Here is a 21562-nt window from a genome sequence, read left to right as displayed (position 1 = left end):
GAGAATGTGAACAACATGTTTGAGTCACAGAACTGAATGAAAGAGCATCCCTGACTGAAGGGGAAGACTTTTCAACACCCTCCGACTACTGTAGAGGTATCAGAGAAAAGGCATGTAAGACACCAAGTTATGAGGCCCTGGGGCCTCCTGTGAGAGGTTTGAGAGAATTTTTCCTAAAGTTTTGCAGATCAGACTGCAGATAGAAAACAAGTGGAAGAAGATGAGATAATGTTTTGCTGGCCCAGGGTGTGATCTTCACAGTTTTTCAGGCCAGCTCACATTTTGTCTTTTTGAAATTTTGCTTTTAATTTCCCAGAAATGACCTTGTGAGAATAGACACTAAGAGTAGGGGGGGGTGGAGACACATAACTTCACAGCAGCAGAATCTAAATACATCATAAATCTATCGGACTGAAGCAAAAACTGCAAATTATGTAAGACCAGAGAATCTTTAAATGTGCTGAAAACATTTAAAATATAAATATGATTTTTAGATGGAAAAGGAGGATTTTGTTGCCTTGGATCGAAGTGGGAGCACCGCAAACTGTTTATCATTGTGCGTAAATTTCATGTTTTTGCCTGATACTCTGCACGTCCATCTCTCTTTTGGGCTTGGACAGGGCCTACCTTGGGTCACACATAATGTGATATTACAGAGATAGAAAAAATCAGACGACCGTGCAATGATAATTCCTGCGGTTGTGCTCTTCATGTACGCAGAACTGGGTGATGAGTTAAAGGAAAAACCTTCATAGTGCTTCATCACATAGATTCACCAAGTTTCTCAAACTCTACTGGAGGTCAAAATCATTTTTCCAGAAGATGCTCCCTAACTTGGTGTTAGACGATGATCATGTTACTCATCAAACTGTCCAGTACAGTCCAGCTGACGGCCTCTTAGTAACATTGCAACACACTGTATGAAACAGTCAACAATAAAAGTGCCCGGCAGTACATTTACATTGTGATTTGGCAGATTTAGTTTTTTTGTATAGGTGTTCTCGATGGTCAGTATGTGTTTGACGTGTATTAGTCATCAGTCTTGTGTTTCTGGACCATTGTCATGAATCATGTTTGATAATTCCATCCCTCTTCTTTCTCTCTCCTCCTCCTCCTTCGAAGTGCACGTCACCTCTCTCTCTCCCCCCCTGCCCTCAATCTCACCTCTCTCCTACCCTTCCCTGTCTTAGTCACTGCAAGCATGTGTCATTGTTTCTATCACTTTAGAGGTTCATGCCCATTGAAGCGCAGCGAGGTGATCTCTGGAGTGCCAAAACAGCGCCAAGACACAAGACTCCCCCACCCCCCCTTTACCCTCCTCCACAAAAACCAGCACCACCTCATTCCCAGTGGATGGCACCGCTGGTGCCTTCCATGGCCAGGATGTGAACCACATGATGGCGATAACCACACCTCCACGCCATGGTCATGGAGCCTCAGGATGTATAAATGAGGGTGTGAAGAGAGAATAGGAACCAGAGGCTCAACACACCAGATGAAGATGGAGATTGCCGGTGTTAACTGGGTGCTTGCAGCTGTAGGGTTTCTTTTGTGGACTAGCGGTGGCTCTGCTGCACCCATGGAGTGCCACTTCGACTCCAGAGGTGAGACCCCAAGACTTTTTATGAGCTATCAGTACTTACAGAATTCATTAAAGATCGCTGTCAGTGAAGAATAATCACATTTCTGTGCTGATTTTCTGACTTCATGTGTTGTTTCAGCACTGTGTGTGTTCGAGGGAAGACACTTCTCGCTGGGTGAAACCTGGATGGACAACGCTTGCATGCAGTGCACCTGTCTGCACCCTGTCGGCGTTGGTTGCTGTGAGACGTGAGTACACAAACCTCCTGTGTGGTTTGGTGTCCAGATGCTCGCATTTATTACACAGCAGTCAGTTTCAGAGAGACTGACCAAAATAGAAGTTACCTCATTGTTGTGGATTTACATTGAATTTGGGCTGCAGTGTGTAGTATTCAACAGCTGTGGAAGAAATGTTTAGGGAAGCACAAATAACTCAAGAGTGCAGTCATAATAGCAGCAACATTTTAAAGTTATGGAAGTTCAGTGGGACAAATTGTAATAAGAGTGTTATGGTTTCTAATGAATCCAAAACAATATGCCATATTTTGATTAAAAGATGTCTTAATGAAATGAAGTTAAGTAAAAGTATGAACAAAAGAAAGTACATGTCGTTGTTTTTAAAAGCAGACAACCTTCAGCAGCTGGAGAAAAATATTTTAAAGCTTCAAAAGTGCCTAAAAAATGCAAACGCCCATCAAGCCTTGACTTTTGTCTTGGTCAATGTCCAGGGTGCATCGGCCGGTGGACTTCCCTGCATGGTGCGAGGTGAGGGTGGAGCCGGTTTCCTGCAAAGTGTCTCTGGTGCAGACAGCTGACCGCCGCTTGCCCTGCTCCCCGGGGGAAGACCTCAAAGACCCCAGCCATGGGTCCCTTCAGCTGCAGCACCAGCTGGAGGGGTAGAAAACCACTCAAACCGATAGATAATCAGTTTAATTTCCTGTGAACACAATACTCACTACAATTACATAACAGTAACTACTTTTGTCATATACATACTGTGCAAATATAAAACATTGACAGCATGTTTCAATGTCATATTATCAGTGAAGGAAATCCTTGTGCAATTTGTAAAACCACAGTATTTCCCAGCAGAGAATTTTATGAAACTTTATGGCAACAATGCTCCTTGTGAACGAATTAAGGAAATTTAGTGATCAAGCTTGTTTCAGTGTTTGTTTCAGGTACGAGTTACTATCAAGAGCCAACGGTGGTCCCAGGCTTAAAATTGAAAGAAGCTGCTTAACTTTTTTTGCTGATACAGATTGTGTGGAGTTTTTCCATATAAAACAACATCTATAAAGACATTTGGTTTTTACATAAAGCCAAATGCTTCATCTTTAATCAATCCAATAATGATTTGTTGTAAATAAACATATATATAAATATATACACACATGCATTAATATATACAACAAATTCTGTTGAGTTTGACCTGTTCTCTGCTGTAGCTCATTTAATCTCTTAATAAAATTGTTGTTTGAAAAGAAAAAGGAAGTTGAATTCTATGAATTAATTGATGAGTTCCTCACACATTATCTCTCGAATTTAAAGGATGCTTTTAATTACATTTTCTCGAGTATTATTTACACCTCAGTACAGCCATTGCTTAAACTAAAATCAAGACAATAAAAATCTTGTGGATAAGAAAGAGCTGTCCCACAAAATCAGAAATATCAAGTAAATAGTCAAAAATGAAATAAATACAAAAGTGCAACAGCCACAAAGACAGTTACACTTAACACAGTTCATGTGAGTAAATCTTTATAAAAGAGGAGTACTCCAAGTTAGCTTGCATCAAAAAATGCATAAGACAAAGGCAAAGTATAGGTTTGCATACTGTACATATGGAATCCATCACTGATTATACATATGGAAAAAGAAATGTAATTCTTTGTTCCTGAAATGCATGTATCTGTGCACATTTGGGGGGAGAGGGGCTTTCTGTTCTCTTGCTGCCTTGCACACACACTCAAAAACACAGGACCCTGTAAAAATTTGTTATCGCTTTCAGAAACACAACAGTAACACGTGGCCATCACAGTCTCACAGTCAAATATTAATACTGTTGGTCCCTGTAAACTGGGACACGTAGGATGCCAAGGCAGGGTTGGTGGGCAGTACTTTGATGGGCAAATCCCAGCTGAAGGTGTCCACATCGACATGTTCTGCCCCAGTCCAAACTGTGACCTCTGATTGGTTCTGCAAAACAGTGGGTGGCTCCATAGGCTCACGAGCAGTTACAAATTCAAAGTGCAGACGCCATCTAAGAGATACTGTTTAAAAAAAAGCAAAGGCAAGGGGTTGACAGTTCAGTCCACGTGTAACTTTACTGTTCGTCAAAAACAAAGATGTTGAATAAATTTCTTTCCTCAAAAAAAATCATTTTACAAAGTGAGTTTTAAAAATGTTTGGTGACTGACCTATGTCTGTACTGAAACCTGGTGTGACATTGAGTGGGATTGGGAGGGAGAAGTGGCTGGAGGCCGTGTGGAGGCACGACTCCAGGTGTCGCCCATGTCCAGTCACACTGACGGCCTGGCCGGGGCGCCGCTGATACTGCTGTTGGATCTCCTCCTCACTCTGGAGGCTCACTGAATACTGGAAAACACACACACGCAACTCAGAATTCACGCACTGGCTACGAAGAAACTGCACCTAAACGGAGTAACAGTAGGGCACATGAACAGGAACTATAAAGATACCTGTAAACAGGGGATGTCACCCTCTGAGAAATTGAATGTGCCAACGATGTCTTCTCCGAGTCTGTAAACAGTCTTGAAGATGGAGAACTTGGCCACTTTCCCCCGCATATTGGTAATATTAAACATGTCTGAAGAAAAGAGAGGCCCCAAGATCAAAGCCAATTACAGGAAACACAATATTCCACATCATGTAACTTAAATCATAATGAAATATCAACAATAACTTGCAAAAAAATTTAAATGTGTTTTTTCAGACTATAACCAAGAGACAGAGAATCTGACTTACGTGGGCAGCGTCTTGAGGTGGTGACCATCAACATGTCCAGTGCTCTCTCCAAAGGCCGAGCATCTCTGCGGCTCGCTTCCTCTTCCTCTAGGAATGGGTTAGAGGGGGAAACCTCCTCATCCTGGGTAAAAGGAGGCTCTGGCATCCCTATGGATCAGACAGGAAAATTTCAAGAAATACATGTACACAATATACCAGACATATATGGTGAGTGCTTGTATTTATTTACCCTGACCAAAGACAGTGGTGAATCATGAAATAAAGTTACTACAGACCTTTCTAGATAAGGTGATTAGGGTTAGGGTTAGAGGCATTTCTTAACCAGCATTTTGGGTGTTGCTCCTGCAATAATTTGATTCTACTCTTCACCCACAATTATGGTAAAGAAACTACTGAATCACTATTGTGGTTTCAAAGCACAAGTGAAATGGCTCTTAAGCACTCAAAGCTAAACTGCAACATTAAAGCATTTGAAGGGAAGTGATCCAGAGTGATCTCACCCTGCAGAACCAGCACTCTGAAAGGAACTCTGAGTAGTTTGATGGGCGAGTTGACTCTCTGGCAGCCAATGGTCAGTTTGTAGACATATTTCACTGACTGACCACGGAAACTAGGAGGACCATCAATGGGTACCACCTCACTGTATGAATCTGTGGGAGGAGGAGTCATGAAGAGATGATGAGGCCATTTCAAGAAATCATGAACTTAATTTTATTTCTAATCTTTTCAGTGACATTCAGCATCAGTTTAAACGTACAGGTTTTGCTCTCCCCAGGGTCCAGGCGCAGGTCACAGAATAATATTTTAGGTGGTGTGTCTAGCACACATTGCCCTCGCTCTCCTATAAAAGAGAACAATTAAGGAAATGGAGATTTGAGGCACAAGACCTACTGAAATAAGGCTGTAACAAAACCTGTTTTTTTTTCCAATGTAAACATAAACACTTTACGTAAATCTACTTCTATGCATGTTTAAAACAGAAAGTAGTGATTTTCAGCTCTGCCCCGCTCTTTGTGTCCCTGACCTCTGTTTGGAATAAGCACTGTGTCGCTTTCAGCCTGGACGTCCTGTTTGTTGCCCTGAGCTGGGAGGGCCACCCGACTCTCACTGGCATGAAACTGACAGTGAATCTGGGCACTCGCCCATGCCAGCATCTCACTGGAAAACAAGAAAAAAAAACAAAGGTTACACAAGGGCATTCACAGCGTGATTGGCTGAATGATTAAATCATCTGGTGCTCATTCCTTTTGGGGTTATAACATCCTAGATATAACCAAGATAGCATAATTCACCAGTAGAAAAGTAATCACACACACAAGCTCCCCTTTCTTCTTCCCAAATGATTTTACATCATTTTCCACGATTTGGATATGATTCCTAAAATTCAGCTCTATGCCACAGATGGATCACGATGCAAGACACAAAAACAGGCTCCCTAATTTACAGTCTGTGATCGGCGAAGAGGGGAAGGGAGTGAAATCCAACCTGCTGGCCGAGGTGGAGAGATGGGACATCGGGTTGGTGAATGTTATCAGACACTCCATGAGCTCCCCGGCCAGTAAGACGGGGCCTCGGGCCATGGAAGCCACGACCTCGATCATCTGTAATATTAGTGATCGAGGCTACATCAGTATGTTTAAAGATACGAGCAATGCCAAGAAATCTGCAGTAATTTGTCTCGTTAATCCGCCAACATGCTGTGCTTCTACAGAAAGAAGTCAACTTGTTCGTCTGCGCTTGCTAATGTCTCGTTTTCTGCAGAATTTTAATACATACCTTGACCAAAACAGGCGACAACAAAAATTACGTTGTCTAATCCCAAATCACACTTAATTTTATTCGTCGAATAATAATAATAATAAAAGAAGTAACAGACTTTCCTGGAGAATTCACAGCATAGTATTTAGTTTAGCCACCGTTCTAACTACCGTAAACACAAACAGTCTAGGTCCGCTGTTGGTCGATAAATTACGAACTCCGGGAAAACAAAATGCCAAAAATAAATAAAATAAATCATCTAAATATAAACTTCCGTGAACGTTGGTTATAATTCACACTAGAGTATCCTTGAAATCATAATATTCTGCCTTTTTAAAACCTAAAACAACATTGAAAAATACTGGAATATTTTACGGTCGGCCATTTCAAACGCATCACGTGGCAGATGAGCGAGGAGGCGGGGCGTTGCTACGGTAACGGAGGTTCTGTATTTACAGGTTGCTTGGACTCCGTTAATTTCTGTTTGTCACGCCGCAAATTTAACAGAGACCGTTTAATGAAACCACTATAAACTGTCGATTTGTCAACATCTGCCAACCCCAAGCGTTTAAAGGGAAAATTAAAGAGCACGATTTGACCCACACCCCCATCCTTTACTCAAAATGGTACAATCCACGCAACGGCTATGCCAATATGCTGCTTTTATTTCCCTACATTCAGATTGTCAGGCATCATTAAAGTCCAATTTTGGTCTGTTTTAACTACAATGAGCCACCGTTCCTCCTCCTCCTCCTCCTCCTCCTTCTCTAAGGTGAGTTAACAGATTAGCTTAAGTTTTGCAAAGGCAGGCTGGAGTATCCTCGAAGAAACATGAGCCTGAGAGACAAACCCAGGGCGGACTGTCCCGGAGAGCTCAGTGACAAATGTAAACTATTTGCGCATCGAGCGTCCAGCTAGCAGAAGCTACAGGAGGCAGAGAGAGGCTGTCTGCAGCTGCAGCAGGATGACGACGTCGCTCCGGTATCTCCAACAAATCCACCTCTTCTCCAATGTTTCTCAATGTTAGCTAGCTGCCGGAGTTTTTTTCCTGCTCATTGGCTGGAAGGGAAGCGGCTGTTGAAGCTAACGCGTATCGATTCATTTTAAAGGCGATGGCATATTAGTTAGCTGTGCAGTCCGCTGACATTTATGTAAAAATACTTGATTGAATGGTTGCACGACCTGCTTATTTTCTAAAAACAAATGTTATCCCGTGCTGTCTCCCTGCAGGTGTCCGAGCTGAGTGACTGAGATTGTGGGCACTTCCTGTCGGTCTCAGGCTGTTGTCCATTCATCCAGACACATCCGGACTCCCATCAGGGAGGACTAAGGACTCTGTCATCTCAAAGAAAAAACAACAACAACAAACAAACCCGGGGGGGTCATGGTGACACAAACAGAAAAAAATCCTTAAGCACATGAGCATGTGAAGCTGTAGAGACGTAATAATGTGCATTGCATTGAGACCTCACACCCGAAGGTGCACTTAATTACCCATCGGCCCTTGTCCCGCAGGTATTCAGAGCTTATTTGCTCTGTGGGAATGACTCTTTGCACTCTGTCACTGATCCACATAGAAATTTGTTGGGCTCTCACACCCACCACTTCAGTGTTTTTGCCACTCTTGAAAGGCCGGAACAGTTGACTCTGACAAAAGGTGGTGACTGATCTGTGCTTGTAGCTAGAGCCCGTCTGACTCCATTAATCTGAGTGAGATTATTGCTTGAACTCCTGCTAAAATGAATACAGACTGGGGGGAGAAGTCGACAGCAGACCTCATGAGCAGGTACGTCTCCAAGGAAATGGGATATGGAGTACCACAGGAAGGTTGGCGGATCTGTCTGGCACATGAGTTCAAGGAGAAGAGAAAGCCTTTTCAAGCAAAAGATGTCTCGCTTTCCAACATCTGGGATCATGTTGGCCTCGGGATCAGGTGAGATTTTCACCCACTGGCTGTACAGTCAACAGACTAAACAAACAACTTAGTATTTATTAAGAAATGTTGATTAGATGAATGAAAATATTTATTTCCTGGTGCTAAATATTTGTTTTACCTCTTGTGCAAACTGGTGATGGGTGATAGTTTCCTGTGTTGACACTCCTTCGTGTTTCACTTTACACCTTCATATGTCAAATAACCTGCATGCATGTTTTCGTGATGAAGTATGTCAGGAGGTAAGAGAATATAGGGTCATATTTCTCAGCCCACACCTCAAAGACAAAGCAGGTGTGAAGTGCAAGGCTGCCTGTAAATGGTTGATGCTGCCATTAAGTTGCCAGAACACGATTCATTACGAAATAGTAAGATGTAATTAAACTAGCTGCTTTTTAAATTGGTTTTAAAAGGATAGCCACAGTGGATTGCTCTTTTCAGTTTTTGTGAATATAGCCTGAAGCAATTTATGAGGTACAAAGGCTCGCTTTGAGCTCTGCATACCAACAGGAGCACTTTACACACCCAGCTAATGGGTTGACAGGTTAGTTTGCAATAATATTCTGTTGAGTGAATATCATAGATTTTTACTCGTGTTTCTGACCAATGATTGTCTCTTGTTATTACCATTCTAACACATTTGACAGCAATACTACAGTAATGTTCTCCATAAAATTTCCTCTTAAATCAAATAGTTTTGGTGAATATAAATTTGTCTCACACTCCTCCCCCCCCTTTTTTTTTTTAATGGCGCATTTAGTTATTTACATTATTTGTCTTCATGGCCTCGGGTATAAGTTTAGTTTCAAGATCAAGATGCAGTCTTTTTTTTTTTGCTCTACGACTTCACAAACCTCTGCAATAATATAGGAAGGTTTATGTGGCCTACAATTAACAGGACAGCAGGACAGCACACATTATTTCAGCTCGTACAGTCAAGAGTAAATACAAATACAATATTTTAATTGGAATAGTCTTCCTACGGCTGTAGCAGAAAGAGTCTAATGAGCTTTCTGTGTTTGTTTTTCTCAGCAACCTGCTGATATCTGAGATGCAAAAGTAGTACATTCTGCAGTGAACTGTTGGGCACACAGCCAAGCAATACTTATTTAAACTCCAGAGCATCACCTGACTGTTCTTGAGTTATTTGGATTGATTGGGTTTCTGGTTCATGTCAACTCCCTGCTATTATTATTTTGAAAAAAGTTAGCTTTGACTTAATTATATTCTCACCCAGTCATCACCATTTGTACTTCTCTCCATTATCTTCCCAGGGGGAGCCCTGCATTGCTGTAGCAGATCTTGTAGGCCTGATAGCATGACTTAAATTCTTTGACACACATACATGAATGCGATGAATGCCTTCTGCACAGCCTGACATCGAGCTTCAACAAGCTCTAACAACCAACATTAAAGCATAAACTTGGATCATTTTTTAGAAATCAATACGAATGTTATGTAAAGCAAACACACTCTCATGTGGTGGTTTATAAAGAATGTACAGAGAGCCTGTACATGGAACCCCTGTGCAGTTAAAGTGCCAGTATTGTGAGAAAAAACTGTAAATAGTCTGTTCTTTATATACAGTATACTGCACCTTAAACAAATAAGCTACATGTGGTACAAAAAGATTAAGATTAAAATACTGCCTACAACCATAACCTCCTCTGTCATTATAAGTGACTATTATTATTTGTTTTATCTTGTATAAAAATATTCCCCTTAGCTTCAACTGCCTTTGTATCTGCTTGTTGCACTTGTGGTTCCATGTAAATCTGCTGAATGGTACACTTGTCTTTGATACCTACATAGAAAGTAAAACTTCTTTTGCTTTTCAACTTGATACAGGCATCTTGATGAAGTAAAAATTTAAGCTTGAGCATACACTGATTAGATTTTCTATAGCATTCTCAGCCCTCATTCACAGGTCGAAATCAGGAGGAAGGTTATTGTTTGCATTCCAGCTGAACTGCAGAACAGCAAGATCCTGACAATAGTGTAACCTGCCCCAGCTTTAACTGAGCCCATTCCTCTCGTCCCGAGTAGAGCTGTTTCGACAGTCCATTGTTCTTTCTCTTGACTGAGCTTTCATGTGTGGTTACCGTTTCCAATACTGTTAGACACTGCACTGTCATGCACAGTAGTTTTGCAACTACACAGGACCTTTCTCAGAAGTACAATTACCTTTGTGGTTGAATTGGTAAGTATTCAAGCATGAAAACAAACAGGAAATGTTGCGCACCAAAATGTATGCAGCTGTCTGAATTCTGTCGATTTAGATAGTTGATGGGTGAAATATCGAGTTGTTGATAATTTCCAGAATGAACCACAGTGTGTTTTAGAGGAAGTGGACCATGTCATCTCAACTTTTTAAGCTAACTCCAACACCTTCAATAGATGAGGTTGTTGTTTGGGGCACAAGATCATGTGAAGATGAAAAGAGAAAAAAAAATCCTTGCTGAAATATTTCCAGATATTGTGGTTGTGTCATCTTGACAGCAACACTTGCGTACTTTACTGCCTTTGTGAGACGTCTGTAGTGATATCACCTGTTCAGTTTTACCTGTGTAACAGCTACTGGAAACTTAAGTGTTTAGTCATTAGTGCTTCAGTCAAAGACAGTCAGCTGAAAGCTTTGTAAGCAATTCAGCAAGCTTGCAGCAATGCAATACAAAGGCCCAACCAATGAGAACGTTATATTTTCGGGATGGTAGCAAAAAATCTAACGTATTGGAGATCACCATTCAGAGCAGAAACAGATCAAGGGCTCTAACGTGGAACTGTAAGCCTCTGGACTCAGGCACCAGGAGCTGTTTGAAACCTTTTGTAATGTAACCTAATTAATATTTTACAACCGTAGGACAGCAACAAGTTCGGCACAGACACACATGCTTGCACATGCTGTTTACATCAAACATATAAATGCATTCTTTGTGCAACTGCACAACTCTTTTTTCTTTCAGCTTGTGTGTGTGTGTGTGTACACGTGTCTTTCTGCGTGCATGTTGTCTAGTTTGGGCTGAAATGGCTTAAGGCTTGGAAACAGCTGCTACATGCACTTGAAAAATTTTGGAAAGTCAACAAACAAGGAGAAAAAGCAAGAATACAAAAAAGCACTCATTGCAAATGTGCTTGTGATGTCTTAATTATGAACTCTTTTGAAAGTTAAAATGATCACTAATATATGTACCCTTTTAACAAATGACAGTAGTTAAATGGTTTTAGCTATCTTCATTAACACTTGCATAATTGTTCTTATGATTTGTAAGATGATAAATGTTTTGTATAATTTACATCTGTCAAACCAGGTACCTAAAATGGTGGTACAAGAAGACCCAGGTGGAAAAGAAGGCTCCTTTCATTGATATGTTTGGGGCTCAACCTTTACGTCAAATATATGGTGAGTTCAGATGTGTTTTCCAAGAACACATGCTCATGTTTATGATTACAGTGTGTTTCAGGGTGAGGACAACAATCTTAGACTTAAACAATTATAACCCCATAAGTTATTAAAAATCTTCAAGTAAATGAAAAGTTACTCTTCCAAATCCAGTTTATGATAAATATTTTATCATCATCCAAGAGACGTCTGTCAGATGTCTGTCAGACCCCCCTCTGTATTGTTTTTCCTCATTTGCAGGCGCTCCACTCGGTGGTATTGGAGGAGGCACCATCACACGAGGATGGAGGGGAGAGTTCTGCAGATGGCAACTTAATCCTGGAATGTACCACTACAAAACTGTCACAGCCAACCAGGTAAACAGGATCCTAAATAAATAGTGACGCAGTCAGAAGCATATTACAACATTAACTACAAGTTTGTTAGGGTTTTTTTTTTTTTTTTTTTTAATTTGGATTTGTATATTATGGCTCTGAAAATCACGTAGAAAAGTTTGCTGACAATTTGTTGAATCAAAGTTAGTTCTTCTAGGGCACTTGTGTAGATAAAACAGAAAGTCAGGTGCCACAACGCACCAATATCTGAAAAGGGTTAAACTGTCTGGAAAAACTGGCTCTTTTGTTTCCATTGTCTCTCCACTTAAATGTAAAGCTAACAGACTGATCACCTTTCAAGTTTTATCATGCCCCAAGAAGATTGTGGAGGCCATAAATGACTGCTTTAAATCTGTCTTTGAACATAACATGAACGAAGAATAAAAAGAAAAATGAATGTTCTTAGTTCACAGTTTGTTTGCGTCGTGGAGGACAAACGGTTTACCAGCAGGTACTCTCTGTAGAGCGTCCTCCAACATTACAGGGCTGGAACTGGGGCTACTGTGGGGAGTATGCCTTCTACCACGCCTTGTACCCCCGCGCCTGGACTGTCTACCACCTCCCAGGACAGAACGTCACCCTAACCTGCAGACAGATTTCCCCCATCATCCCCCATGACTACCAGGTAACGGAGGCATCCCTGGATCTCAACACAATCAGTTGACATTTTGGTCTGAAGTTCCAGGTTTAAGAAATGTTTGAATGTTTTGGGTATTACAACAAAATAGATTCCATATCATATATCTCACCAAATTCTTGTGTATAAGAATTATTCCACCTTGTACATCTCTTTTCTCCAAGGACTCCAGTCTCCCAGTGGCTGTGTTTGTGTGGGATATAGAAAACAAGAACGACTACGACCTCGACGTCTCTATCATGTTTACTATGGTCAATGGATCGGGACAGAAGGACGACAAGAGTGGGGGACACTGGAACGAACCGTTCCACTTGGAGAAGGAGGGGGAGGCGGTGTCGGGGGTCTTGCTACATCACTGCCCTCCTCTAAACCCTTACACCCTGTGCATTGCAGCCCGAGAACAGGTTTCACTTTAATTTCGAACTGAAGCAGTTCAAAAACATTTTTTGTTGCTGGTTCTAAGTAGCTGCTCAGGCTGTTCCTGGTGAATAAACATAAGATTTGAGACAATAGTCTCTGTTATTTGGAAGAGGATTTGTAATGATCAAGTGGGGTTTCTTTGTGAAATATGCTTTGGCTAATGAGCATTACATTTCAGATTTACCAAAAGAAAATGTGTTTGTCTGTATGCACATTGACAGCCTGACAGGGAGGTCAGTCACCAGACAGCCTTCAGTCCAAAGGGGACCTGCAGCAGTCTGTGGAGTGACCTCATCACCGATGGACGACTGGACTCTCCTACAGGTCGGTGCTTAAAATCAGACTGTTGAAGGATGAGAGAGAGATGAAAGAATTTCTAAAGCTGGTATTTACAAAAAAGAAATGGCGCAAAATCTTCTGCCTTGTTCTGCCATTCAGGCTCTGATAAGGCATCACATTCTTCAAAAACACTGCACACTATTTAGTTTTGAGCTTGTAGAAGCAATTATATGGTAGTCTTTGGTTTATTATTTATGGACTATCTAGAGTTTGTCATTTGACTGTTGGCTGATGGGTCAATATGGACATAAAAGCTCAGCAATGTCAAAAAATGTATACCCTTATTACATTTAAAGGAACCAGTAAGTTTCTTGTCTCTACTTCTGTTTTTTTTTTTTTTTTCCAGTTACCTATTTATTGAGACATTGAATTGTATTCAAGGGTTTTCAGTTCTGTTTGATGCAGTGCATTAAATAGTAGTTTTGGACTCTAACAATACCACCTTTGACCTCATCCAACCTCTTACAGTAATCCTCTTATCTTTCTCTTTTATCTCTTGCAGGTTCCAGCCCACCAACGCCTCGGGGAGATAAGGTAGCAGCTGCATTGGCTGTGAGCTGCTCTGTATCAGCTCAGGGCCATAACAGCCTGGAATTCTGCCTGGCTTGGGACATGCCCAAAATCACATTCGGATCCAGGGAGAGGGAACACATCAGGTACACAGCTAAAACTGCTTTTTTCCTCTCTTTTATTTGCATATTTGTAATAGGATTCTATCTTCATCTCAGCTAGTATTTGCTTTGTACTGCTGTTTCATTGTTTGTTTCTGCATCCTTCATTTTCTTTTGATCACCCCACCACGACCAAACACACAAAAATAGAACACACTGATGTTGCCTGCTTGACTTTCTTCTATTGTTTGGTTTTGGTTTGGCTGTCACAGTTTGTTCCTGTTTCATGTGATTTTCCTAGAACCTAGTAAAGAATTCACATTCAAGCATTTCCTATGGCAAGTTTTTTTTTTTGTCAGGTATTACCCAAAATATTGGCTGTCGTCCATTTCAAAACTTCATGATCAACTGAAAATGACACACCCTCTCCAAATATAAATAATTTCTCCAGTAAAGCAAGACAAGTCTGTTACATGTCATGAGTCCAAACACTGTGATGTCTACTTTTGTATTTGTTGCATTTGTTCATGAACACAAAACATGTGACATCATCATCTTTTGCTGCTTCCAGGAGATACACTCGTTACTTTGGGACCAAAGGGGATGCATCCCCCTCTCTCAGCCACTATGCCCTAACGCACTACAGACAGTGGGAGAAGAGCATTGAGGAGTGGCAGAGGCCAATTCTACAGGACAAGTAGATCACTGCTCTGAATCTTTAAAATAAATGAAAATGATCTGCAACCCAGAAATTAATGAAATTATAAATTATGATGACCATGGTATCAATACATTGACATCCCATTTTTAAAATAATACATGAAGTATTGGTGGAATTTCTTGTCACTTGACCTCAGCAGGTATGCACTGTTTTACCTTGGCTTCTGTTTCATTTGTGTTACAGGTCTCTCCCCTCCTGGTATAAATCAGCCCTGTTTAATGAGTTGTACTTTGTGGCGGACGGAGGGACGGTCTGGACGGAGCTATCGGAGGATGCTGATGTCAGTGGTGGCATGCGCAGTGAGGATGGGGGCCTCCCAGCTCAGCCTGCTGTCATCAAGGAGTATGGTCGTTTTGCTTACCTAGAAGGTAGGTGCCATGAGAAAAAGGTGTTAATATGTAAGACTGGACACTACAGCTCAGAGCTGTTTATCAACACATCCTTAATCAGTCATTCCAATAATTTATCAATGATTATCATTGATAACTGAACAAAACAGACATTAGAGGATGTCCCCTTCAATTCTGATGATTTACCATTAATCTGGTCTTTCATGCAAATATCTGTTTCATGACATAATGTTGTTGTCCAGGTCAGGAGTACAGAATGTACAACACATACGATGTGCACTTCTACGCTTCTTTTGCACTCATCATGCTATGGCCCAAACTTGCCTTGAGTCTCCAATATGATATTGGTGAGTGAATTTATTCACCTAGGTGTAGTCAATAGAGCGCAGTACCATTGTTCACACCATCAATCTCCATCCTCTCAGCTGGCAGTGTGGTTCAGCAGGACCCAACAGAGAGGCTCCACCTGATGAGTGGGCGGTGTTCTCCAGTCAAGGCCAAAAATGTCGTGCCACATGACATAGGAGATCCAGGTAGGTACAATACCTCTAGAAGCTCGAAACTGCTAATCAAAAATGTTCTGTCATGAATTATTTCTCAGTACTTCATAATAACTCTGTACTCAGATGATGAGCCATGGCAGAGGGTGAATGCCTACCTCATTCATGACACTGCAGACTGGAAGGACTTGAACTTGAAGTTTGTCCTGCAGGTCTACAGGGACTTTCACCTCACTAAGGACAGTCAGTACCTGCAGGATATGTGGCCCATCTGCCAGGTATGACTGATGCAGTCTTACTAAATATGGTAATGAATCTCTGCAATTTGGTGACAAACTCGGAGGATTTAATGTAACTTCCCCATTATTAGTCTTTTGTCAGTTTACCAGTGAAAAGCTTTCAGTATGAATCAGCCACGGATGGTTTGGTTTGTGTTAGTACCTAAAAAGTCAATAAGGGTGAAACTAAAGGTATAAACAGAAACACATAAGTAAAACTTAACTTTAGAGCAGAGATTTAAATAAAAGCATCAGAAGTACAGGGAGTAGAGAGGAACTCTGTGGACTGGTTCCTGTATGAAACACAATTTAAATACAGAAGACAGAAGACTTGCACAGGTCAGTCCCAGTCAGCCCTGGTCTAACCTGCTACCTATCAACCAATCTATCTACAAAAACCATTTGTAGAATCAACACAAAACTGCAGTATGTTTGACGATTTGGTCACTTACTCAGAATTTGTTCCACTGTGTTGTCACATTCTGGTTGATCTGTCAGGCCGTGATGGAGTCGGAGATAAAGTTTGACCTTGATGGAGATGGATTAATAGAAAACTCTGGATATGCTGACCAGACGTATGATGGCTGGACAGTGACTGGACCAAGGTAAGAGTTAAGAGTGCAACAATGGGAAAAACTGTGGATACAGAAGATACATCGTCATACATTAGGTCATGTAGAGATTCATAGATTGGCTAAACTAAAATAACCGATTTTTTGTTTTTGTTTTTGTGTTGTGTAATGAAACTTGTGAGAAAGTTAGGAAAAAAAAGATGTATGCAAACCTATTCTCTCTGGTGTTGTTTGCATTTCACAGTGCATACTGTGGTGGCCTGTGGTTGGCATCCCTGTGTGTGATGTGCAAGATGGCCAGACTAGTGGAGAACGAGGAGAAGTACAAATATTACAGGGACCTCTTAGACCGAGGCAGTGCTGCATTTGACCAGCTCCTGTGGAACGGTAGTTTAAACACCCATTTTTTTGGAATGTGTTAAGTATAAATAAAAAAAGCTTAGATTAGTAATATATGAAGTACTGATAGGGAATACTGGTGATATGCATGCAAAACAAATTTTCTTGTTCCCATGTAAGAACTTTTTGCATCACTGATTTATTTATTTATTTATTTATTTTTTTAATTATTTGAAATGTAGCAGAAACTGCTTCATAGCAATCTTTTAGTCATGCAGCCACCCACCACCATTTTTTATTTTTTTAATAAAGTTAGTCTAATTGGTCAACATAAATAGTTTGGGACTCGGAAGTGGATTACTTAATTTCTCTCATTTGCTCTCATGTTTAGGCAAGTACTACAACTATGACAGCAGTGGGAGAGACTTCTCTAATAGTGTCATGTCTGACCAGTGTGCCGGCCACTGGTTCCTTAAAGCATCTGAGCTGGGGGAGGGAGACTACCAGGCAAGTTGTAACCCCCTTGTGAAATCTTTCAGCCATTAACTTTACTGAATCAAAGTTGGGGTTTTTTGTTATGGTTTTGTTATAATGCCAATATTAGAAGCAGTCGTACCAGTTAACCTAAGTGTTGTGTTGACGTTGCTTGGTCTTAAAACTTTTCAATAACCTAATACTACCAAGGGTAAAATGAATTGTCTGTCAAGGTGCAAGATAGGCAGACACCAAGTCGGGAAAGTTTTAACAGCAGTTTCTCTCTCCCCTCAGGCTTTTCCAAAAGAGAAAATCCAGACTGCACTAAAAACTGTGTTTGACTTGAATGTAATGAGCTTCGCTGGAGGACACATGGGGGCAGTTAATGGCATGCGTCCTGAAGGCGTGCCAGACCGCTCCAGTGTCCAGTCAGACGAGGTCTGGATTGGAGTAGTGTACGGACTGGCAGCTACTATGATCCATGAAGTAAGTGTTTGTATGTTCGTATCTGAAATGCTAACAGTGTGATGTTGGTGTTGCAACCTCAGCTATTGACCACCTTTAAATCTTCTATACCTCTTACTACACCTGGTTATACAGCAACAATGATTCTTTGGTTATTGGCTGCAGCACCAATCTGGTTATTTGGATACTCTAAAGCACTTATTTTGTTAGCTGTCTTCTTGGCTGCTGAGGAATGACCCCACTATGATGAGTCATTAAAATGTACTTTGCATGTGTAACACATTTAACACTCTGTGATTTTCAAGAGGCTTAAAGTAATGGCTGTCATTTTACAAGTGTTTTAGATAAAATAAAATTTATAATCAGTGAGCATTTATGATGCTCTGGGAAAGAAAGGAAATGATTGTTTACCAAACATTTTAAGAGTTTCTGTATGACTGCTCTTGTTGAGGAGCACTGCCCTAAAGGTAAGCTAATGGTGGTTGATAACAAATGCATGTCTGTGTCGCTGTTGGAGTTCACTGTGTGAACAAGTGAAACATTGCCTCACACACCAGTGTCTTTTTTTTCTTATTCCCCCCTCAGGGTATGTGGGAGGAGGGCATGCGCACGGCAGAGGGTTGCTACCGGACTGTATGGGAAAGACTTGGCATGGCGTTCCAGACTCCTGAAGCCTACTGTGAGAAGGGCATCTATCGTTCTCTGGCCTACATGAGGCCTCTGAGCATATGGGCCATGCAGCTAGCACTAAACGCTTCTCAGAAGGGTCAGACCAACTGAAACTGGAGACATGGACAGAATTTGAGAGAAAATCAGAGCTAAGACTACTATCATACCGGCATGATTAGAGAGGTATAGTGATTTCCTCTGAGAATGGCCTCCAGACACACCTGCAGCTGCTAATGTAGGCACTCCCACCTTGCAGTGCTCTGTTTGGTTACAGACCTTTAATCTCCACTGTATTGTTTCAGATGTTTTGCCATTTGAGGCTTGAGGTCATAAGTTTAATGGTTAATGCTTAACAAGAGCAGCAACTACTGTAGATCATGATATTTTATAGGTCAGGAGTTCAACATTTTTGAAGAACCAACAATTGATTCCTGGCAATGCACAGTGAAAATCAAAAAAAAAAAAAAAAAAAGTAATAAATTGAAATAATAAGGATAATAACTTGAACTTGAGTTTCAGTAAAATATTGTTTGCATGCATGCACACTCGGATGCAAGTGCTATATTTAACAATTTTCAATCATGTTAATTATGAAGTGTGCATACTTGTAACAAGTTTACATGCTAAATTTATACTCTCTGCTATTATACCAGTCACATTTAGGCCTGGGTGAAACAAATGATCCCCGAATCAGATCTTATTCCTCCACCTAAATTTGAATGCTTTAGTAAGTGACATGAAATGTGATGAGTAATATTGGAAATTAAAGCTAAAAAATATGTATATTTTCTCCTTCTTCTTTTTTTTTTTTTTTTTTACAAATAGTATCTGGTGCCTTGTTGCATGTTGGCCTATATCTACAGTATATAAATGTAGCAGCAGCATTTACTATGTTTTATAAGATCCAATACCCATGACAATCTTGCTGAATAAATGACTGATACAACAGACACAGCTGGTATGTTGTGTTGTTAATAAGTAAACTATTCATTTTCTCAATTTAGCGCAATTGTGTAGATTTGCCTTATTTCAGCAGAAATATACTTGTACATTGGATACAAAACGCTGAACACTGAAAGTTGGCTCATGATTCAGATAGAAAACACACCGTCCCTGGGTGGGCTCGAACCACCAACCTTTCGGTTAACAGCCGAACGCGCTAACCGATTGCGCCACAGAGACTTATAATATACACAAATAACTGCCCAGTTTGCAAGTGATTACTGAGTTATTCTGGCATAAATCATAATATAAAGCCTTTAAAATATTGTTTTTGCAGCATTTGCAGCACCAATGATCGTATAATTGGAATCGCTTAGCTTTCTGTGGATGCGGCTGAGATTTTAGGCCACACCCCCTCAACCTCTATGCCATCTCGTCTCTGTGGCGCAATCGGTTAGCGCGTTCGGCTGTTAACCGAAAGGTTGGTGGTTCGAGCCCACCCAGGGACGGTGTGTTTTCTATCTGAATGATGAGCCAACTTTCAGTGTGTCCTTACATTTGTTGCGTCAATTTCTACCAATCCATAGCCCAGCTATCTCAGTCTCAAGCGTTTTGAAAGAGCTCTGAAAAATCAGGGACTCTACTCAATGGTAATTGTTAACACCTCTTCACACCTGGGACAAACATCTCTGAACTGTCAAACGTTTTCAGCTATTCAAGCTACGATGGCTCTTCTTTTGAGTCTAACCTAAAATTATTGTGTGTGCTCCATGGGTGGGTAACAGACTAATATTGAGACCATGAAAGCCTCCATCACAGAAAAAGCTAACGCCCAACGTGGGGCTCGAACCCACGACCCTGAGATTAAGAGTCTCATGCTCTACCGACTGAGCTAGCCGGGCCATGTAGCAAGCCCCTCCTCCACAGAGGTCGAACGCTTGTCTGTCCTGTGCATGCTTCAGAGCACAGTGAGAAAGCCTCTCGTTCACTTCACATGCAGCAGCCTTGTCTCTGTGGCGCAATCGGTTAGCGCGTTCGGCTGTTAACCGAAAGGTTGGTGGTTCGAGCCCACCCAGGGACGAGATCTTTTAGCATATAAATGCCTCTCCTTGCAATTATTTTTGTTTAGTTTGAAATTATTTTTCCTTAATAGCTAAAATATAATATGCCGATGACCATTCTCCAGCATTGTTGCAAAAAAGGTCTTATGTCAGACTACTCATCCCATAGGATTGAAAGAAAAAGGAAAAAACATGCAGAATTGTTCTCAGTCAGATTGATAAATGAAGATATTGTTTGGAGTAAAACATTCCCGTCCCTGGGTGGGCTCGAACCACCAACCTTTCGGTTAACAGCCGAACGCGCTAACCGATTGCGCCACAGAGACAAGGTTGCTGCAGGAGACACAATCAAGGGTGTTTCTCTGTGTGCCCTCGGTGAGAACAACTTCAGGCTGATAAAATGACATTGTGAGAAACAAACTCCAAAGGGAGACTCTTTTCAGGACACAAATGTTCAGATTTGATGAATGAAGAAGAGAACATGAGCACACAATTCAGATCATATTTCAGATTGCGCAATCACCCCCACACTATCACATTCAACTGTCAAACCGCATTAAAAAGTACTTGCGCCCAACGTGGGGCTCGAACCCACGACCCTGAGATTAAGAGTCTCATGCTCTACCGACTGAGCTAGCCGGGCTAACGACAAGGAAGGTCCCAGATTTACATATAGATTTTTCAAACAATCACAAGGTCATCTATACAGTACAGCAGTGAACCACGTGCACTCTGAAAAGCAGATCATATGGTCTCTGTGGCGCAATCGGTTAGCGCGTTCGGCTGTTAACCGAAAGGTTGGTGGTTCGAGCCCACCCAGGGACGAATGCTTTTTGCATGGTAGGACAAGGCTGAGTACAAATCATTAACTACTAAATGTACCCAAGACGTTGTTTTGTGCACACAGATGTACTTAAAATACACGCATGAAAGCCAATGGCAGTGTCTTTTTTTTCTTGCTACCAACTTTATGGCTGATCATAGCTTATATGTATTAATGTATATATTTGTATAGACAATCTAGGCAACAACAACAAAAAAAAAAAAAAGAAAAAAAAAAAGAAAAGGCAGTGCGCCCAACGTGGGGCTCGAACCCACGACCCTGAGATTAAGAGTCTCATGCTCTACCGACTGAGCTAGCCGGGCTGCT

At 41.2% G+C, this 21562-nt stretch overlaps 3 protein-coding genes and 8 non-coding genes across 12 annotated transcripts; 5 read left to right on the top strand and 6 right to left on the bottom strand.

Moving 5' to 3' along the window:
* Positions 1 to 1501: 1501 nt before the first annotated feature.
* msmp1 (microseminoprotein, prostate associated 1) lies at positions 1502 to 3045 on the top strand. The gene is made up of 3 exons (XM_029526931.1): positions 1502 to 1604; positions 1722 to 1830; positions 2310 to 3045. The coding sequence occupies exons 1-3, from the start codon at positions 1502 to 1504 to the stop codon at positions 2479 to 2481; spliced, it is 384 nt and encodes a 127-aa protein (XP_029382791.1). The 3' UTR covers positions 2482 to 3045.
* A 75-nt stretch (positions 3046 to 3120) lies between these two features.
* On the bottom strand, positions 3121 to 6703 carry rgp1 (GP1 homolog, RAB6A GEF complex partner 1). Its single transcript, XM_029526566.1, has 9 exons — positions 6346 to 6703; positions 6055 to 6170; positions 5594 to 5727; positions 5327 to 5410; positions 5070 to 5219; positions 4570 to 4716; positions 4284 to 4411; positions 4002 to 4179; positions 3121 to 3854 (listed from the first exon to the last, which is right to left on the bottom strand). Exons 2-9 carry the CDS (start codon positions 6168 to 6170, stop codon positions 3631 to 3633), a joined length of 1161 nt encoding a protein of 386 aa, XP_029382426.1. The 5' UTR covers positions 6346 to 6703; the 3' UTR covers positions 3121 to 3630.
* A 310-nt stretch (positions 6704 to 7013) lies between these two features.
* gba2 (glucosidase, beta (bile acid) 2) lies at positions 7014 to 18941 on the top strand. 2 transcript variants are annotated; one of them, XM_029526787.1, is made up of 18 exons: positions 7014 to 7099; positions 7558 to 8260; positions 11569 to 11660; positions 11901 to 12016; positions 12441 to 12659; positions 12836 to 13075; positions 13313 to 13415; positions 13933 to 14086; positions 14613 to 14738; positions 14946 to 15130; positions 15355 to 15459; positions 15538 to 15645; positions 15739 to 15890; positions 16389 to 16495; positions 16707 to 16849; positions 17193 to 17308; positions 17570 to 17761; positions 18326 to 18941. In XM_029526787.1, the coding sequence occupies exons 2-18, from the start codon at positions 8067 to 8069 to the stop codon at positions 18518 to 18520; spliced, it is 2547 nt and encodes an 848-aa protein (XP_029382647.1). In that variant the 5' UTR covers positions 7014 to 7099; positions 7558 to 8066; the 3' UTR covers positions 18521 to 18941. The 2 variants fall into 2 exon arrangements, with proteins under 2 accessions (XP_029382647.1, XP_029382646.1); XM_029526786.1 differs by lacking the exon at positions 7014 to 7099 and adding an exon at positions 7164 to 7308.
* A 576-nt stretch (positions 18942 to 19517) lies between these two features.
* Positions 19518 to 19591, bottom strand: trnan-guu (transfer RNA asparagine (anticodon GUU)). Its single transcript has one exon. It is a non-coding gene; the product is annotated as a tRNA-Asn (tRNA).
* Positions 19592 to 19786: 195 nt separating this feature from the next.
* Positions 19787 to 19860, top strand: trnan-guu (transfer RNA asparagine (anticodon GUU)). The gene has a single exon. It is a non-coding gene; the product is annotated as a tRNA-Asn (tRNA).
* A 320-nt stretch (positions 19861 to 20180) lies between these two features.
* On the bottom strand, positions 20181 to 20253 carry trnak-cuu (transfer RNA lysine (anticodon CUU)). The gene has a single exon. It is a non-coding gene; the product is annotated as a tRNA-Lys (tRNA).
* A 105-nt stretch (positions 20254 to 20358) lies between these two features.
* trnan-guu (transfer RNA asparagine (anticodon GUU)) lies at positions 20359 to 20432 on the top strand. The gene has a single exon. It is a non-coding gene; the product is annotated as a tRNA-Asn (tRNA).
* Positions 20433 to 20664: 232 nt separating this feature from the next.
* On the bottom strand, positions 20665 to 20738 carry trnan-guu (transfer RNA asparagine (anticodon GUU)). The gene has a single exon. It is a non-coding gene; the product is annotated as a tRNA-Asn (tRNA).
* A 244-nt stretch (positions 20739 to 20982) lies between these two features.
* trnak-cuu (transfer RNA lysine (anticodon CUU)) lies at positions 20983 to 21055 on the bottom strand. The gene has a single exon. It is a non-coding gene; the product is annotated as a tRNA-Lys (tRNA).
* A 108-nt stretch (positions 21056 to 21163) lies between these two features.
* trnan-guu (transfer RNA asparagine (anticodon GUU)) lies at positions 21164 to 21237 on the top strand. Its single transcript has one exon. It is a non-coding gene; the product is annotated as a tRNA-Asn (tRNA).
* A 248-nt stretch (positions 21238 to 21485) lies between these two features.
* Positions 21486 to 21558, bottom strand: trnak-cuu (transfer RNA lysine (anticodon CUU)). Its single transcript has one exon. It is a non-coding gene; the product is annotated as a tRNA-Lys (tRNA).
* Between the last annotated feature and the right edge of the window lie 4 nt (positions 21559 to 21562).

This window comes from Echeneis naucrates, chromosome 18, assembly GCF_900963305.1.
Source record: "Echeneis naucrates chromosome 18, fEcheNa1.1, whole genome shotgun sequence".
NCBI lineage: Eukaryota > Metazoa > Chordata > Actinopteri > Carangiformes > Echeneidae > Echeneis > Echeneis naucrates.
Note: the sequence above shows the minus strand (reverse complement) of the source record. Positions and strands in the feature narration are given on the sequence as shown.

What these genes read in the sequence shown, in the direction of transcription:
- gba2 (XM_029526787.1), top strand. Translation starts at nt 8,067, where the DNA reads ATGAATACAGACTGGGGGGAGAAGTCGACAGCAGACCTCATGAGCAGG. An exon ending in GAGTCTCCAATATGATATTG is followed by an intron (nt 15,460 to 15,537) that starts GTGAGTGAATTT and finishes CCATCCTCTCAG; the next exon opens with CTGGCAGTGTGGTTCAGCAG. An exon ending in TGGACAGTGACTGGACCAAG is followed by an intron (nt 16,496 to 16,706) that starts GTAAGAGTTAAG and finishes TGCATTTCACAG; the next exon opens with TGCATACTGTGGTGGCCTGT.
- msmp1 (XM_029526931.1), top strand. Translation starts at nt 1,502, where the DNA reads ATGGAGATTGCCGGTGTTAACTGGGTGCTTGCAGCTGTAGGGTTTCTT. An exon ending in GTGCCACTTCGACTCCAGAG is followed by an intron (nt 1,605 to 1,721) that starts GTGAGACCCCAA and finishes GTGTTGTTTCAG; the next exon opens with CACTGTGTGTGTTCGAGGGA. An exon ending in GGCGTTGGTTGCTGTGAGAC is followed by an intron (nt 1,831 to 2,309) that starts GTGAGTACACAA and finishes GTCAATGTCCAG; the next exon opens with GGTGCATCGGCCGGTGGACT.
- rgp1 (XM_029526566.1), bottom strand. Translation starts at nt 6,170, where the DNA reads ATGATCGAGGTCGTGGCTTCCATGGCCCGAGGCCCCGTCTTACTGGCC. An exon ending in CTCTCCACCTCGGCCAGCAG is followed by an intron (nt 5,728 to 6,054) that starts GTTGGATTTCAC and finishes CTTGTTTTCCAG; the next exon opens with TGAGATGCTGGCATGGGCGA. An exon ending in AGGTTTCAGTACAGACATAG is followed by an intron (nt 3,855 to 4,001) that starts GTCAGTCACCAA and finishes TTTTTTAAACAG; the next exon opens with TATCTCTTAGATGGCGTCTG.